At 43.0% G+C, this 19,459-nt stretch overlaps 1 protein-coding gene across 1 annotated transcript; it reads right to left on the bottom strand.

Moving 5' to 3' along the window:
- Window positions 1-451: 451 nt before the first annotated feature.
- LOC110676240 lies at window positions 452-3,045 on the bottom strand. Its single transcript, XM_021843336.1, has 2 exons — window positions 1,445-3,045; window positions 452-1,383 (listed from the first exon to the last, which is right to left on the bottom strand). The coding sequence occupies exons 1-2, from the start codon at window positions 2,909-2,911 to the stop codon at window positions 1,180-1,182; spliced, it is 1,671 nt and encodes a 556-aa protein (XP_021699028.1). The 5' UTR covers window positions 2,912-3,045; the 3' UTR covers window positions 452-1,179.
- Between the last annotated feature and the right edge of the window lie 16,414 nt (window positions 3,046-19,459).

Below are 19,459 nucleotides of genomic sequence, written 5' to 3' on the forward strand. Positions count from 1 at the left end.
TGCGAATATTATGAAGAGTGTTAAATATAGCGGCTTCAGTGGGCTGGTCACTTAGAGCTTAGAAAGGAACTCGGTAGAGCTCGAACACTTCTTTGAAGGCTACAAATTTGTTTACTCTAGCTGTACGCAGTGGAGTGTCTGAGAAACCTTAACATTTGGGATAACTGGAGTAGTATCGCCCAAGACCGATGGAGATAGAACTCTCCAATACGTCCGGCAATGGCGTGAAGTTACACTGTAACCAGAGTCTATGAATGGAGAGTTGCGCGAAGAGTGAGACCATGTCTACCTATCAAGCAGACCAGCAAAACAGAAGAAGAACAATCATTCAAAGAAGTCTCTCCGCGCAACTCTCTGTACATAGACTCTGACTGTAACCATCAATATGCAAGATGATAAAATCAACGGATGTAAAAAGAAGTTTCGAAGCATAGTATGTCAATAGAACCTGTAGAAATATTACATTTTCTTCATTTATCTCTATTCCACATCATTTGGCTGTGGGCAGCTATGCTTATGGAATGGATTACGTCTTAGCTTGTCCTGATAGGAAAATATCAAATAAAACCTCAATATCAAAACAAATTGAACCCAGTTTTGCTTAGTAAAAACTCATATGTGGACTGTTTATTGCTGTGCGTAAATGGGCAGTAATTGTAAGGCTCACTCATTTGACTAGTTTTGTATTGAAGACATTCCTGAGATAACTTATGCAATTTCTATTATTACCTATTGAATTTAGTGTGTTGTTCAGAGTGATGTAAATGAAAAAGCTTAAAGAATGAGAACAAAATAAGATTTTCCTTTTCACTGCTGATTTGTTTAAATAGGTTTGACTTTCAACTATGTTGTTACAGCACGCGTTCTGAATTGGATAATGGATGAATTATGTTAATTTTATCACACATTCAAATCAAAATTTCATTATTGTCACCGTCCAATTTTTCTCAATGTACAAGCTTTGAATCAGCAGTTTCTGAACAGTTCAACTTCCGACCACCAGGGTCAAAGTGATAAACTTGGTTTCAATACCTTGCTTAAAGCTTATCGCCACGATCTCGATGCACTTGAAAAGGATAATGTTCCCGAAAACATAAACCATAAATACTGCGACTTAGAATCGTAACTTAAAACAACCCGGCGAGCACACGACAGCCCGTTTAGCCGCCGTGTTTGCCATCATTCACAATCACTGGAGGAGTAGCTGCAGCAGTCGTCGCTCTGCAGGCAAACTACTCGATGAGGTTCGTCAGGAGGAAAGACATACGCGCCGAATGCCACGTCCATCACCTTGACCTGGCGCAGTTCGAATGTTTGTAGACCCGGAAGGAGCTGCACCGGAAACGAGTTACCCGTTATGGTCAATCCGAACAGCTTCAATGACTGAAATAGAAAGAGGATTGAGATCAAGGGAGTGATTACATGCAAAAGTGCATCATTCAACCTTCAGATTTCGATTCCGGAATATCTGAGCAAACACCGGGAATGATAGTTCCAGGTTCGGGTTGAAGCCGCATAGGGTCATCGAGGTGATGTTGTTGCAGTGTTTGAACATCTCGTTCAGCATCTGATCGCACTGCAGCGGAGCATTGTACGCGATCAGCACAAACTCGGTGATGTTTCGGAAGTGCGGGATCATCCGAGACAAATCCGGCTGAGCCGAGCTGACGCGAATGCTCAGTTCGCGCATATCCGGGAATGGTTGGAAGAAGTGTTCTGGGATGTCCGATTCGTGCAGGTCGAGCTGAAGTTTTTCCAACGGGGATTTGCTGGTGAGAATAAAGTCGGACGCTTCGTCCCTGGACTGACGTAGAGTGCGGAGCATGGGAGCAGCTAGGGTTAGCGACTGATCGAATAGATTCTTAACGTTGAACCATTCGAGGTGTTTCAGGCTGGGAAGGTAGAGAGTCTTATTGGATTGTATTTCAGCTGTTTCCAATCGGAAATGTTCAAGCTGTGGGAATACTCTGTCTACGGACAGAAATCCGTCTGTGAGATCTACGTTATCCAACAGGAGCACTCGTAACTGAGAGCAGTGGCGATTTATTGCGTTCAGAATCACATCATTGACTTTTCTCATTTGAATCGACTGCAAGTTTGGCATGTTTGAGAACATACCATCCCAGTCACGGGAATATTCTTCCTCTATCCTATGGTGAATTGTCAGATCTTCCAGTGCATCTAATCTCTGTTTGAAGAATTGGTTCCACATCCTCGGATGTAAATGCACTTTCAATGATTTGAGACTTGAGGTCTGATTCAGCTCCATGAAACTGTTATGCCAAGCAATTCTCCTATCTAAATCAGAATCACCAAATTTCACTATAGCAGAGTGGAGCTTAGGGGCTTCTATCACAAATACTGCTTTCTCGTTGTAAACGAGAGCACCCGGAACAATTTCTCTCCAGAACAGTGTTTGAAGGTGGTCCATCTTCAGCACACATTGGTCCACCTTCAATACATTATCTCTCGTCCCGGTAGAGACTTGCAACTTCTGAATGCGCGCCAACAGCTCCTTATGTGTTTGAAAAAAGTCTGACAACATCTTCCCGAGGGGTGCGTCAATGGTCAGTCCCTCCAGCAAGCATTTCTCGTCCAGTTCTCTGAGCAACCGATTAATTGACGTCAACACTTCCGGACTGGAATCTTTGCACCACTTAACGTAAACCGTACGGTAATCACGCTCACTAGCCTCGACCACTGCGTCATCCACCACCGTCACCTGTTCCTTCTCTCCGCTCGCGTCCCACACTCCTCGACTCAGCTCCATACACAAACTGCGACATAGCGGACGGGAAAAGACGGCCCGATTCCAGCGGCGACACACCAAGGCCACCGGTTTCCGCTCGTCGAAGTCGAGATTCTTGAAGATGTGCTCGTAGAGCTCCTGCGGCAGACAATCCCAGGACATTATCTTTCTTCCAATCCAATCACGCACGACGACGACGATGAAGGACGGCGATCAGACAAGCTGACTGATGGATTCGCACGTGGTCGATGCCAGATGACGACTGGTAGCGGGTGACGGCATCAATCTGCAGCACAGGTAAATGCGTAGAGCGCAAGGGAAATAAAAAATGCCGAAAAGCTACGAAATTTAGACGGGTAGAGCTTTGGCGGTGTGAACGGGGCTGAATTGTTGTTTACACTCATGTTCCGCTAGATGTTTGTTTTCTACGCAAGCTTATGATTTGCTGTGGATATTAGTGGAACGTGTCTTCAACGAATAAGAGGTTCAGAGAAGCGTGATCCTTGTCTATCCCTACATTTTTTTTTTGACGTTGGATAACGTCCTTCGGCAACATATGGGGGTACAATTTCAAAAAACGAAAAATTGAGCATGTAACGAAAAATGGTCAGGTTTTGACCGCTAATGACTCATCCATTTGTCGATAGATTTTCAATATTTATACATCAATCGATCGGAAATTTATCTACGCGTCGATTCAAATGGAGGACATTATTGATTATTGGCAACAAACTATTGAAAAATCGTAAAATGTTGACCCCTTTCTTATCTAACCAATCACGTTCAAGCACATTTTTGGGTTCCGCTTCCCACTATAAAAGCGCACCGGTCCTGCTTCTTCCTTCAGTCTTCTTTTTGCGGTCGGACTGTGAACACGGTCGGGCGAGTTATTTTCGCTTTGCGTTTGCTCCCGCCGTCACAGTTCAATTTGTGTCGTCGGAAGAGGAAAACGCAAGGTTGATTTGCGGCGGCGATGACGATGGCTTGGGCGCTTCTCCGAGCGGCGAACTATTGCCGCTCGGAAAAGCGTCCAAGCCGTCGTCATCGCCACCGCAAATTTATCCGCGCTTGCAGATTTCGACTTTGAATTCAGCATCGGTGGTCAAGAAGCAAGCCCGCTAGGAATGAAATACCACAGACCCTCTGAGTTGCTGATCCTAGGAGCTGCTGCTAATCGTGCGTCGGACTTGTGAAATCGCTCAAGATTTTAAGAGTGAGCATCGTTTGCAGATTTCGACTTATGCCCGGTAATCCACAACCCGTTGCTGTTGTGCGCCATACATGTCACGTCATTTAGCTGGTTCGTCGTATAAGCAAATCGGCGCTTTTCAGGGCCATCAGATGTGTTGAAAAGAGTTAAAAGAATAATATTTCCGACCTTATTACATCTTATATTTCTCAATCAATCTCACAGCTTCAAACAAAATTTAATTTGTCATGAATAATTGATGGCACGACAATTTGATACTGTATTCACGGACGCTGCTGCAGTGCCGTCACAATATTTCACAACGAGTGGCATTTCCAACAGCTTCTTAGACTTGCCATATTTTATGAGAACATATGTAACAAAATTGCGACATATTTAGAATGCTTCTGAAAAGAAATTCTCATTGAACAATTTTCATCATTTTGGCACCCATGGATCAGAAATTTTCCTTCATACAAAAGAAAACTATTGATTATCAATAGCTAACCATTGAATATTGGAAATCTTTCTACGAATCGACGCCAATAATTAAAACTATTGATTTTCATGAATAAACTATTGAAAAATTGATAAATATTAAGGCATATCTTATTTTCCATAGAGAAGCACTTTTTACTTGTGTATTCCTAGCACAGACATCATTGCTCGCTATCTTAGCCACTTTCGTCATGCAAAGGGAAACGCCCCTTTCGGTCTTCTTCTTACTCCTCTTTATTCTATCGTGTTCAGTCGAAGCCAACCAAGCTTTAATGAGCCCCGCGCACATCAGTCAATCGTCGACCAGCAATTGGAAAAGGACTCCTATCGGACTAAATTTTACACATTCGTCGCTGCCGCTGCTTTTGCTCTTGTTTATTCCCAATCCAAGCTAAATGCTGCGGGTTCCGTGAAATCGCTCATCATGGCCATGGGCATCCAGCTAGACCATCAAATTCGAGGAAAACGCGTCTAGAAACCTTGAAAATTGCCGTCGGAGGAGTGAGCTAACCAACGAAAACAAGGAAGCACAAAATTACCGACCGCATTTCGATTTACCGTTTTGACTCATATTCCGAACACTTAAGGCCAACAGTGACTTCCAATGTATCTGACTGACATGAATTGGCGGATATTTGTGTAAATGTTCATTTCTTCGCAAAGTCGAACTGTTAGCTGTTGGGTGTACCGATAATTATGTTAATTTAATTAGTTTTAGTATTGTTTTTACTTTAAAGTATGGAACAACATTTTGATTCAAATGCCGAACGCTGTGTTCATTCTGTCTCATATTCCGAACACCTTGATTCAAATTCCAAACAGCACGAATAAATCGTGTTCAAATGAATAATTTCGCAAATAAATGTATCTGAGCTTGTTCTACTGGTCTCAAACTTGAGAATCATCACTACTCCCGCGGTATAAATGATATTGGAGACGTTAAAATTGAATTGCAATTGACTAACGTTTCCTTGATATTTGGTGACATATTTCAACGAAACATTTCAACCAAATCGCCATACAAAAACCGAGTGTTCGGAATATGAGTCTGTTCGGAATTTGAGACAAAACGGTAATCGTCTTCGGTAATCTTTTGGTGTGTTTCTGTCTAACAATGGATTGACAACCCAGTTCGATCGACGGTGACTAGCCCCAACCGTCCTTTTCAGGACGATCATTTCATTTTGAAAGAGTTGTGAGAATTTTCCACCGTGAAGAGCGACACTACTGGTGATTGAATGTGATTGATTCAGATTTTGGTCAGTAATTTGCATGCAATCATTTATCACTGCTAAATAATGCTTCTCGAGAATCACGGTCCAAGAAATAAAATTCCCATTGTGCGCGCGCGGACAATCGTCGACCGTGTCTGCATGAGTCGGATAAATCGCGAACGGCACTTGAATGAAGAATCCATCTCGGTTTGCCTCGCATTACATTGGCGTGGATCGCGTACAGGTTGGTATCCTCAAACAAACCGACCAGTTAGGCCACGCTCGCTTCTTTCAGGGCCATGACGGTCGTGCTCTTTTTTTTTTTTTTATAGATTTCTCGCACTTCTAGCAAAAGCTAGAAACATTCACCATCCACGGTTGTCTTGGCGCCGATTGGGATTTGGCTCTGTGGTTCTCATTCGTATGTCTTCTATAACTATTCCGGCTCGCTTGAGTTGTTGTGAAAGAGGAAAAAAAGGGGAAAAAACTCAATCACACCACATATAATCGGCTTTGGAAAGAAGCCTATGTGTCCCCCGGAACTACCTCATGGTATTACTTCGGGAGACGGGGGCTTCAAATTTTTTAACGCCGCCATACTTTAAGCTCTCCGCTTCTGTTTCTTGCTTTCTTAGGCTGACTCCCTCTCGCTCTCTTTGGCCCTCCTGTCTCCCCCCGGCGACGGAGGTTGTCCACTAGTTCCGGTGGGGGAAAACTGCCGCACTGTGGGGCCCCGTCTACCGGCGGATATCGCAGGGGAAATTTCACGCGCAGTCTTCATCTCCGGGTTGCAGAGGTGGTCCGACAGTTCCGGTTTGGAGATGACGTCCGCACTGTGGGTGCCCTACATACCCGAAGCTCCTCTTCATTTTTCGTCGGCTGGCTTGTCAGGTGCCGAGGTCGGTCCGACGATTCCGGTTGGGGGATAACTTTCGGTTCATCGGCGCCCCGACGACCCAAGGCCATACCGCACTAATTTCTTCTTCTTCTTCTTCTTCTTCTTTCTTCGTCAGGCTGACATTCAAGTGCCGAAGTCGGTCCGACGATTCCGGTTGGAGAATGGCTTCCGGTTCGTTGGCGCTCCGACGACCCGAAGCCAAGCACTGATCTTTACGCTTCATGTCGCTGCTCTACTCTCCACTTCCGCTGTAGTGTCGACATTATCTGCGTTACTATCCTGTTCACCGCATTCCATTTATCCGCGTCGTTGCACATCCGTTGGATGACATTGTCAACGTTTACATCTTCACCAAGAATGGCTTTCATCTCCTCTCGTTCCAGGCCGAACCGCGGGCATGCAAAAAATATATGTTCCGCAGTTTCCTCCGTGTTGCTGCATTCGGGACAGGATGCCGAACTTGTGTGACCGAATCTGTGCAGATATTGTCTGAAACAACCATGTCCAGACAAAAACTGCGTCAGGTGAAAATTTACTTCACCATATGGTCTTCTTATCCACATCGACAGACTTGGGATAAGACGATGTGTCCATCTGCCAGTCGTAGCTTGATCCCACTGATGTTGCCATTTTCTGATGGTGTCAGCACGTTCTCTTTCTCGGACTCCTCTTGTGTGGCGGTCCGTGTAGCACATGCGATCTTCCTCGAGAAGAAGGCTGATAGGTATCATCCCTGCTATCACACAGACTGCCTCCGATGAAATGGTGCGGTACGAACTTGAAACCCGCATAGCCATCAACCTATACGTACTGCTCAGACGCGATCGATTCCTTTCGGTCTTCAGTGCAGTCACCCATGCTGGACCTGCATATCTGATGATCGATGTTGTGACGCTCGCTAGCAGCCGCTTCTTGCTGCTTTTAATCGCAGAGTCATTTGCCATGATCCGGGATAACGCCCCTATCGCCTTTGCTGCTTTTTCACATACATAGTCGATATGTTTGTTGAAGTTAAGTCGATCATCAATCATCACCCCCAGATGCTTAACTTCTCGCTTCGAGTCGATGATGCAATCACCAACCGTGATTTTTGCCTGCTGCACAACCTTACGATTGCTTATCATAACCACTTCAGTTTTGTGGTGAGCTATCGCCAGCTTTTTGTCCCGCATCCAATCTTCTACAGTCTCGATCGTCTCGGTGGCGAGTACCTCCACCTCCTCTCTTGATTCACCGACTACCAATAGCACCACGTCGTCCGCGAAGCCAACAATCTTCACGCCCCTGGGAAGATTCAATTTCAAGACACCATCGTACATGATATTCCACAGAGTCGGGCCGAGAATAGAGCCCTGAGGAACGCCCGCCGTAATTTGAATACTTTTTACTCCTTGGTCTGTCTCGTATATCAGTAACCGGTTCTGAAAATAGCTCTTTAGAATCCGGCATATGTACTCAGGTATTCTCATGCTATGCAACGAATCGGCGATTACTTTCCAGCTAGCGCAGTTGAAAGCGTTCTTCACATCTAGTGTGATCACCGCACAATAACGGTTTCCTCTCCTTTTCTGCTTCTGAGCTGCCTCCATCGTTTCCACAACAGTTTGGATGGCGTCCACAGTAGACCTTCCCTTCCGGAAGCCGAACTGCATATTCGACAGCCCGTTCTCGTTCTCCGCATGCTTCGTAAGCCTGTTCAGGATTATTCTCTCGAGCAGTTTGCTGGACGTATCCAGCAAGCATATCGGCCTATACGCTGAAGATTCGCCAAGTGGTTTACCCGGCTTTGGCAGCAACACCAACTTTTGTCGCTTCCAGGAGTCTGGAAAGCTGCCATCGTCAATGCAGTTCTGTAGTGTGGTCCTGAACATATCGGGGTTCTCGAGGATCGCTGTTTTCAGAGCCAGATTTGGGATTCCGTCTGGTCCTGGGGCCTTCATTGTGTCCAATGCTTTCGCCACACCGATCAACTCCTCATTTGTTACTCGAGATTCTTCGTAGTCTCCATCCTGCACTCCGTAAGGAGTGGGCGGCCAGGTTGTGGCATCGTGCTGCGGGAACAGTCCGTCAATAATAACTTTCATTCTCTCCGGGCACTTTTCCGGTGGCATGGTTGGTCCTTTTAACCTCGCCATGGCTACTCTGTACGCGTCGCCCCACGGATTCGCGTTTGCTTTGTCGCAGAGTTCTTGAAGACAAGCTTTTTTGCTAAGCCTGATTTCGCTTTTAAGTGCGGATCTTGCTGCTCTGTAGATTAACCTCCGTTCCTCTCTTTCAGCGTTGTTGCAAGCCCGCTGCATCCTTCTTCTGGCTCGTAGGCAGCTCCCACGTAGATCGGCAATGGTCGAATTCCACCAGTAGGCTGGACGGCGACCGTTAGCTGGTTTCCCAACTCTCGGCATGGTTACATCGCACGCACGAGTTAGTGCTGCCGTTAACTCGTCTGCACTGAGGTTCAAAGTGATGTGTTCAAGTCTAAGCGCTTCGACGAACACGTCCTTCTTGAAGTCCGCCATTTTCCACCTTCGTACGTCTGTCTGACTTTCGCAATATACTGGCTGGAACCTGCCCCCGATGCGGTACCGGATAATCTGATGGTCGCTACCGGTATACTCTTCGCACACTCTCCAGTTCATGTGTCTTGCTAGCCCCGGGCTGCAGAAAGTGAGATCGATGATGGACTCTCTGCCCTCCCGACGAAATGTGCTGATGGTACCTTCGTTGGCTAGATGAACATCTAGCTTTGCTAATGCTTCTAAAAGACTGCATCCTCTTGCGTTAGTGAGGCGGCTTCCCCACTCGATCGCCCAAGCATTGAAGTCGCCGGCTATGACGAATGGTCTACGATCGGTAAGCTCTTCCGTTAATCTGTCTAGCATACGGTTGAATTCTTCTAACGGCCATCGCGGAGGTGCGTAGCAACTACAGATGTACACACCATCAACTTTGGCGATTACGAAGCCTTCTTCTGCGCATTCCACCACTTCCTGAAAGGGGTATCTTCCAACCGTCCAAATTGCCGCTGTTTTACTTGTATCTGCTACCCAATTCCCATCTGTAGGTGGGATTCGATATGGCTCAGAAATGATAGCAACGTCACACTTCATTTCCGCTACGGACTGCCCCAGCAAATGCTGAGCAACCTCACAGTGGTTCAAGTTTATTTGCGCTATCTCCACTGTGACATGTTTGCAGACGCTTGTTTAAAGGCCGGACATCTTGGGCCTCCTGTGACGTGTTTGTTGTCTCCGTTGTTAGCACAGATCAGACATTTCGGTGATTTCTGGCAGTCTTGCGCCTTATGGCCTTCTTCTCCACACCTTCTACACAGTTTGCTTCTGTCTGGCCCATTGCAGAACCGTGCAATATGACCAAACCCGAGACACTTAAAGCACGCTACCAGCTGATAACGCTCAGACACACTAATCGGACAAACCGACCAGCCGACTTTGATCTTGCCGGTTTTGAGGGCCTTTTTCGCTGCGTCAACAGGCAGCCTGACCGAGGCTACTTGCATCCCTCTGGGGCCTTTTCTAATGCGAATTGACATTGGAACGTTACCCAATGCGCACTGCTGCTGCATGGCTAACCTCAGATCTTCCTCCGTTGAAATCTCGTCCATATTTTTACATTCGAGAGTCGCTTCCAGACACACAGCTCTTACTTCCACCTTATCCCCCATGGCTTTTTCGGCTAGCTCTTTATAGAAGGAGCTGCTTGCCTTTGACTCCTTTCTTAACTCGAGGATCATCTCACCATTCAGGGTACGCCTGACTTTTTGAACGTCTTCTCCTAGCTCTTTGAGATCTGGATTCGACCGCATAGCACGCAAAACCTCCATGTACGAATCGTCACTTGCTTTAAGAATGAGCGCTTCGCCCTTGTTCCGCCCCTTAATGGACACACGATTTTCGGATGGGTTCTTTTTACTCGTCTTCTCTTTCTTATTTCCGACCACTTGCCACGGAGTTTGGCTGTTTTCCTCAGTAGCTTCCTCGGTTGTTGGATATACCCCAGTACCGGGGGTGTCCTTGTGCTTTTTTGGGCCACCTGGTCTAACATCTTCTGGTGACGCTCTTGCCCTCTTCGGCGTGAAGAAGGGCGTTGTTTGCACGCTACTGACATTTTTGTTCGTCACTGGGGCTTCATCCGTTACAGTACTCGTTTCCACTTTTCGCGATGCAGAGGCTCGCATTGCTTCTAACGCGGACTTGGTCACCGCCAGCTCTTTTTCGGCTGTATCAGCCCTCGCCTCCAGGGTTTTCCATTCTTTGACGGCCGCTCCAAGGGCTCCTTGGATCTTCGTCACCAACAGTTTGATGTCTTTGTGCACATTGCTTCTTTTGTCGACATACTCGTGCAGCTCCTCCACAAATTTCTTCGCTGTAACTACCTTCGGTAGTTTTGGTACTTTCGACCACATACTAAACTGCTGCTGTTGCTGCACGTTAATTTGCTCCTGCTCGCACTCGTGCTGCTGATGCGCTTGTTGTGTTTGAAGCGTTGGTGATCTTACCAACCCGCTTCTGGCAAACGGATTTGCCGCGCTTTCTCCGATGTTATTTATATTCTCCATTCTTCAGGGTCCCCCCTCCAGACCGCTATCATCAACCGCCGTACATAGTCGCCTTTCATGATCCCATGGTTATCTATGCGAGCAGGGAGGCCATGCTAGGGTTGACACGATCCCTTATGAGGATCGTGTTCAGAGCCGGATCGGCGTAGGTCGGGAATGGTCATCTGAGCCTAGTACTCATCACTTAAGATGGACGGGTTCTGAACGTATCCAGAGGCCTGCCAAGGTTTTAACGGGACGGAGGCAGTCGCGCCATGAGCCTACTCGCCGTTTCAAGTTGGTGTCACCCTTCCTTACTCGGGGAGTAGAATGACACGACTGTCAGCCCAATATCGCTGTCCAATCCAAAATCCTTGCCTTGTCCTATTTGAACGCCGTGACCAGTATACCAAAATCAGGATTTTACTGGCATCCATCCTGATGTGCCGGTTGGCACTCCATGGGGCTAAGGCACTTTGAAAGCGGTACCAGGTCGCTTGTTCAGAACTACTTGCAGATATGTGGTTTTTTGTAGAGATTCAACAGAGCCCACTGTTGAACCCCCACCACACCCTAGGCAGACTCTGCTTGAGCTTCTGTTCTGATGGACCAGAAGCTCGGCCACCTCCCGGAGGAAGTGCCAAAGGTGGTATTTCATACGGATGTATGAATGTGTGTCGCTTGGAATAGGAAAAAATCCCAAGCTCCCACCGGGACGGTCGTGCTCTGGAATCGCAGATCGGTCTTAAGGTGACACGGGAGACCGTGTTATTTTCCCTATCTTTTGTCTCACTCTAACAATTATCATCAAAACTTTGCAGTAGCAAATCTCTAGTTTTAGTGAACCGATTTAGTGAACCGAAATTTTATGGGTTGTGCACTACATATATATAATGCTAGTGATACATTTTTCGCATCGATATACTGAGTGGTACTTGAGATTAACTTTTCAAATGGAGAGGGTGATTAAAACACCGTCCCGTGGCCTTAATCAAGAAGTCCTGATCGATTTCACCGCCAGCAACAACGATTGCTGTGGCGCACAAGATTCGCAAACTCTACACCTGTTATGATGTGGAGCTGGGCTTGTCAGATGATTATGGTGATATTTGCGCTGCCGAGATCACTATAATGAATTGTCGGGCACTAATGGTTTGCCTCTACATTTCTCCGGATACCACAATGAAGCAGAAGAAGTTCTTCATGGCGCGGAACTTCTTCGAGTATCAAAAGGCCAATCTTCGTGACAGGTGACTTTAACATCGATTTGAGCAAAGAGGAGTACACAGAGTTAGCGGACTTCGTGGACAAGAGCCTCAAACTGGCTTCGGAATCCACTAAAGCAACCAATCTTAATGGATCATGAATGAACCTAACGTTCAACCGGTATATTTGTTTGGAGAGCAAAAGTGACCGCTCATGCTTCATCTTCCATCGACCGTTTCTATCGGTGTTGAAGTGTTAACCAAACCAACCAAATAATAACACTTAATGTCCATAATAGATCAAAATTGACATGCAACAAATAGTTTGAAAATTGATTTTTTGTCAATACCTAGAAATCTTTCATAAGCTCGTGACGGTCCTAAATCAGGAAATAGAAGAAGCTAACGATATCCAACGTCAACTTGGCGGTCGTATCTCTGAAATAACCTCTTACTTTTTAGTGTTCATACAAAAGTGTTACATAACGTATTCAATGGACGTTTCCTTATTTGTAAAGGTCGGGCTGTGGATTGAACATGACATTCTACCGCACACAGAGAAGTGATAGCCTACCTGCCCGTTCAAGAGCCTGACAGACTTTATTCTATCGACCAACAATACTACTCTACTCATCTCTACAAATCTCGGTCCTGCCACGAAGGCTCAGCCTTCGTAAAGATTGCGATAGTCCATTTTACGAGACGTTTTTGAACAGCTGATCAGGAGGCGGTGTCGTAACGTGTTAAAGTAACAGCAATATCATCAGTGTTGCCGTATCGTAAAATGGACTTTGAGCCTGTGCATGCTATAAAACGTTTGACTTTTACTGTGTGCCTTATTTTCAAAATGCCCGTGAGAGAGAGCGAGACAGCATCTACACACGGCGCACAGTAAAAGTCATGAGAACAAAAGAATTTATGGCACGTACGGAGGCTCATGGAACCAGTGCGATTCTTGAGATGGCGTTTCTCTTCCCTATTCGTGATCAAACATCAACATCCCACCACAAAATTGCTAGTGTTTGAAGGTGATTTTAACCTCCAAATTGCCAAATAACCTCCAAATCATCACCTCCAAGTTAGTTCTAATAACATCCATTATATGAAATATGGTCGCGCGTCGATCATCGCAAGTTTATCGTTAAACAGTCAATTGAGGTGGGTTTACTTTTACTGTTGCCGTCTGTGACGTACCACGTTATGCGTGTACCTTGCAGTAATAAATCCACGTACGCTGCATCTTTCATTTCCAGAATCTGTCTGCACTCTTCATTGAACCAATCATTCCATCAACGCCAGTGGTCACCAACCTGCGGCGAATAGGTTTTGAAAATCAATGTGTTGCATATACCGATATACCGATATACCGATTGAATGAATTGATTGTTTTTCCCATAGTAATTCCGATATAAACTTTGAAGGGCTTGTGCAGTCTCAGTTTTCACTCGAATGAGTTCAAATTTTGGGAGGACGCACAGTGCGTTGCTCCATAGACAAAAATCAAATTTCTTTTCCAGAATCTGTCTGCACTCTTCATTGAACCAATCATTCCATCAACGCCAGTGGTCACCAACCTGCGGCGAATAGGTTTTGAAAATCAATGTGTTACATATACCGATATACCGATATACCGATTGAATGAATTGATTGTTTTTCCCATAGTAATTCCGATATAAACTTTGAAGGGCTTGTGCAGTCTCAGTTTTCACTCGAATGAGTTCAAATTTTGGGAGGACGCACAGTGCGTTGCTCCATAGACAAAAATCAAATTTAAAGTTATTTTATCCGGAGATAATAAGTATCCACAAGTGTTTATAGGTAGCATCCGTTATTGAAACAAGTATTTACAAGCTATACGAAGCACTAAAACTATTACTACAAGCATCGAAAGTGACAATTGTCGAAGTAGCAGAAAAACTATTATTTTTTCGCATGTTTTCATCAATCCTCTCAACTAGCACGGAGAGTGTTGAAACCAATTTATTCAATCAAAATCTAAAAGAGAACATGGCTGAAGGTTGGTAAAGTATATTTGATGTGATAAGAACACCAATTTTTATTTTGAATGTAAGAAATTGGCACGTTGAGTTGGCTATGAAATCAAACTTATAAAATACATGTTACTTTGATTATCGATTCAAAAAAAGTTCCACCGAATTCCACACTAAATCACGCACAGACATGTCTCTCAGAGTGTCCTTTGAGTGGTCTGAAAGATATAGCTGCAACTTCCTGCAACTCTTCGAGATTTTTGACTATTTTTAGCTATACTCCTTGACCAGTATAAGTATGGAAATGAGTTGTTTGTGATAAAATATCCGAAAATCTTGCAACGCTATGTGGTCACGGCTTAACCGGACATTACACCAGAGTAAGTTTATGCTTGAAATAATATATTTTAAATGTGGTTTCCAAGATTTTATTCAAATTTCATATAAAATATTGAAAATTTGAAAAAAAAAATTTTCTTCATGAAGGCGTATAAGTCACTTTTGCAGCTACGAGTTTGAAGAGACATATTTGCAAAAAACTTCTTACATCATTATAGGCAATAGAAGTACAAATTGCATGATTTTTCTTGGAAAATAATGAAATTGGCGCATGCACTCAGGCAAATGGACTATCGATAACATAGGAACCCCTTATGAAAATTCGCCACAAGGAATCGGGTTGAAATTCATAAATTTGCCTTATGAAACCGAAATTTGAAAACAAAAATAGTTTTCGCGGCAACCTGGAATCGAACCAAGGACCTTGCTATCGATAGACTCGTACGTACACCCCGCGCCTATCGACGCCTTGGTGTGGAGTGATGCTAAAGCGATACATAAAGCGTTCGTATTGCGATAATCGTTCCATCTTTCATAAGGCAAAAAGTATGAATTTCGATAGTCCAGTTCGCTGCGTGTGGGGCAGTTTTGCGATTATGCGTATATTATATGTCATTTATGCAAATTATAGCTCTTTTGACCAGAAACAACTTTCCCTTCCATACCAAGGTACTCAAATGGCATGATCTTCCAGTTTTGATTTTTGTCCCGCATCCCCATACATTCAACCCATTCAACGCACTGTGGGACGCTCAGAATTTGATTTAGAATCGAATGAGCGGTGTGGAGCAAAAACGATTTTTGGAACCACTCTAATATTGCATAGTTTAGATGACAAGATTAATATTCCTTTGTTAGTTTTGTCACCATGGCAAAATTGATTTAGATTTTTTCATGTTGGTTATCATAGCTATACAGGTATGTTCCGTTTTTATCAACAAGATCGGCAATTTTCAGTTGACAAAAACGGAGCCATGATAAAAACGGAATAATTTTCTAAGACAAAATATTTTACAAATTTGAAAAGAAAATTACAGTTTTGTTAGGATAATACACATTTTCATCATATAAATGCACAGTGTTGATGTTTAGGAGCTGTGAGGAGCATTTAGATTGTTCATTCTTATAGGTTCGTAATGAAAGGTGATTGCAGACTCTTATCAATCAATATGATTTAGTAATAATTCATTAATAGTTTTAGTTTTCTTGGTTAGAATTTCAATAAATGTAATATAGAATATTAAAAAGATAATCACATAAATGTCCTTTGTTTGATAAAATGCGTCTAATTTGTCAAAATATCTTCAGGAAAGTTGGTCAACCTGATCATTGTTTTTTTTTTTTTTAAGAAAGATCAAACCAGAAACAATTTCTTTTTCTACTGTTCATCTTCAACCTTCTGCTTCTTCTTTTTCTTTATGGTATTACATCTCAACATGGTATTACATCACACACAATTGGCGATCAAATTCGAAGCTGTGATGCGAAAATTTTGTATCTGAAATAAATATTTAGGGTTTTCTGTGCTTTGAACTGCCAAAATCTGATTAGTTAAGGTGAAGATAAATCGAAGCCAAACCTCAAATTTTCAAGAGCACGCATCTGGAGAACCAAACATCCGTGTAAGCTGAAAACTTAATCGATTGGTCACTCGCTGGTGGTGTCCAATCGATTAAGTTTTTAGCTCAAACGGGTTTTCGGTTCTCCAGATTTGTGCTCTTGAAAATTTGAGGTTTGACTTCTATTCATCTTCACCTTAAATTATTGTGGTGATCTTTTTTTAAAGTTATTACTACCAACTTCGACAGGGATGCACTAACCGCCAATCTAGAACAGCGCCACCATCTCATTTTAGCTTCACGTTTGATTACGAATAGACTGGCAATAAACTATCCTAAAGCTTTAGTTTTTTGTTGAGTAAAGGCTGGCTTCCTACTGACAAGAAAAAGAATCGCCTATCTCGATGCATGGAAAATTTCTTCCCATAAATGGTCCAGAAAATCACATTTTTCTGATCGCAGTACGCAGTTGAGAAAAAAATTCATTTGAACTGGGGCTCTCTGTAGGAAATTTCTTGATCCATTCAGTCAAGGAATTTCATTACTTTTCTTGAGCGAAACAGCATACTTAGTAGACCTGTTCATATTTAAAAAAATGTCCGGAAATCTACCGGTCAAGCAGTATTTGGAATTCTCATGCCAAGAACAATGTCTGGTAAAATTTTCAGCTCATTTGATAAAGATTTCAGTATGCTTCAAGTTGAAAATATGTTTTTGGGCTTATTTCAAGGTTTGAAAAATCATAACTAGCATGTGAAAAATCAAAACCACTTGCAATTACCACTATTTGAAAGCTTATTCTATTCTGTTAAAGTTTGTCGAACACGCTAATGAGATTAAATTGAGTTTTAGCATTGTTTGATCCAAATTTGTTCTCCACAGTACCCAGAAATTACAGTTTTCTCAATATACATGGTACCGTAATCCGGGGTAACATTGATCAGTATGACCCTTCTCGTAAAAAGTTCGAATCATCATTTATTTATAGAATATTTTCAAAGCATAAATGGTGCCTCTCCTTCTTACATTCATAAGCTAATATTAATTGAGGTTTTTGCGAAAATCGCGTTTCCTTTATGCGTAAATTCGTCAACTTTTTGAATCAATTAATTTTATCACTATGGATGACACTACCGAAGATTCATGTCTCACATGAGTTCTGCAAATGGTATGAGCATAGAAAATGCGGTTGTTGCTTAAAATGACATCGCCGAAAACGATTCCGTTGTCAAATCTTTAATAAGTTTATACAATTTAGTAACATTAACGAACTACTATTAAGAATGCAGAAAGTCCTTAGGAAATTGCCTACCTTTAGGCGTATTACGCGGTTCAAAGTGATTTTATTTTTGAAATAACTCAAAAAGCATATGACTTGTAAGAGTTTGGTCTTCATATTCGGCTTCAGGGGCCATGATTTAAGTAAGCAACGACATTTTCAACATTACCGAATGTTGTTTACATGGGTGATCAATGTTACCCCATATCAGCTTAATCAAAAAATCACTTAAAACATTTATTTAAACTTACATAAATATTTTCAAAACTGAAATACAGTATACAGTCACGAGCGGTGGGTGCCAGTACTTGTTTTAAAAATATAAAACTTGCCACATTTGCATTTTCAAATGAACAGTTTAAGAAATATCCCAAAAACTGAGCAATGTTACCCCGGATTACGGTATATAAAACACCCATTGGTATTATTTTTTCAAGCCCTAGTCGACGGGAATCAAACATAATACATTTATGAATTCATTGACCATCAACAGCTTACATGTTGCTTGAGGCAATAAATTACAATAAATGCCCAAAGATCGAACACCGCATCGCAACCTGATGATAGTTAAATCATGCATGACACATGTACCGAAAACGAGTGAATTGAACAAGTTAGCATTGCTTTTTCTTTCCGAGTGATGATTGTTTTGATCGCATTTCACTGACCATTTAGAACAATTTGAAAACAATCATCATCATCGACTGAGAAAAGGCAGTGCTAACGTGTTCATTTTTTGTATTCTTTGAAGCTCACGGTGGTGCTCTTTGCTCACCCACAGTGGATTTACAAAAGTGCTTCATAATTACCTAATTTTTTACAATTTATTTTTGTAAAGTAAATGGTAACTTTGAACGGGATTGACTTTTAGATATGCACAGTCTTCATGTCTGGAAATTAAAAATCCGAAATTTTCATGCAGGCAAGCTTTTTAGTAAAACCACTTCCCGAAAAATGAGATTTTTAAGAACCTCGAGATACAAACCTCAACCAAACTATGTTAAAACTTGCTTCAATCATAAAATCGTGTTCGGCAAAAGTTCGTATAATTGAATTAACTACTATGTAGAGATATTTCCGATACATTTTGATGTTTCGTTCGGTAGTTATGATTTTTTAAAACTTGAAAATAGCCTAAAAGCACAACTAAATTTACTCTAAATTGAGTGAAATTTTGGCCAGAAGTTCATTTCGCAATGAAAAATCAAAGTATTGGTTGACTGGGGAGTTTCCAGACATTTTTGAAAATATGAATAGGTCTAATACTTAGCTTTAAAAGTAATATTGAATACTAGTGGTCCTTGCAAATTTCGCTTTGCCATCATGGCTGCTGAAAAATGGCATGAAACCAGGGGGGTATACGCAACGAAGTTCGCCTACCGTTCATGTTATGTGAGTGTGTTAGTGTGACTCACAACGCTGCTAGACATCCCGATGTTTGAGTGTTGGAAAGCATCAGCATTTGCTGCCTGGCGTGGCCCGCGTTTTCACCCTGTGCTGTTTGGGCCGACCCGCGTGAGAGATGATTGTTAGGCGAGCTTTGTTTGTAGTTGACAGCCGTACACCCGCCCTGCATGAAACCTCCCATACAAAACGACTGATATGTTTTCAGTTGTTTTTCCACTTATTCCAGAAAATTTTCCAAATCACTACTATCAGGTATCAGAAGGTATCAGAAGGCCGGCTCCAAAGGCACGTTCCCCACCAGTTGGGAGATTTGTGCCATCGCCATATTTGAGCCTATTTCATCATCTACCCGATGGGAGAGGAAAGGGAAGGGAAAGATGGGAGGAAATAGGAGTGGGGTCCCTTGAAGAGGGAAGATCGCATAAGCGAAATGAGAGCATATAGTTCCATACCACAATGGGTTCGAACAGCGCCCTAAAAAGGGCACTGTAAAACGCATGAGCGTAAAGAGAGCCTATAGCTAATTACCACAACGGGTTAAGAATAACAGAATGTCCTGAAGATTCAGGCTTCTGA

This window comes from Aedes aegypti, chromosome 1 (assembly GCF_002204515.2).
Source record: "Aedes aegypti strain LVP_AGWG chromosome 1, AaegL5.0 Primary Assembly, whole genome shotgun sequence".
Lineage (NCBI taxonomy): Eukaryota > Metazoa > Arthropoda > Insecta > Diptera > Culicidae > Aedes > Aedes aegypti.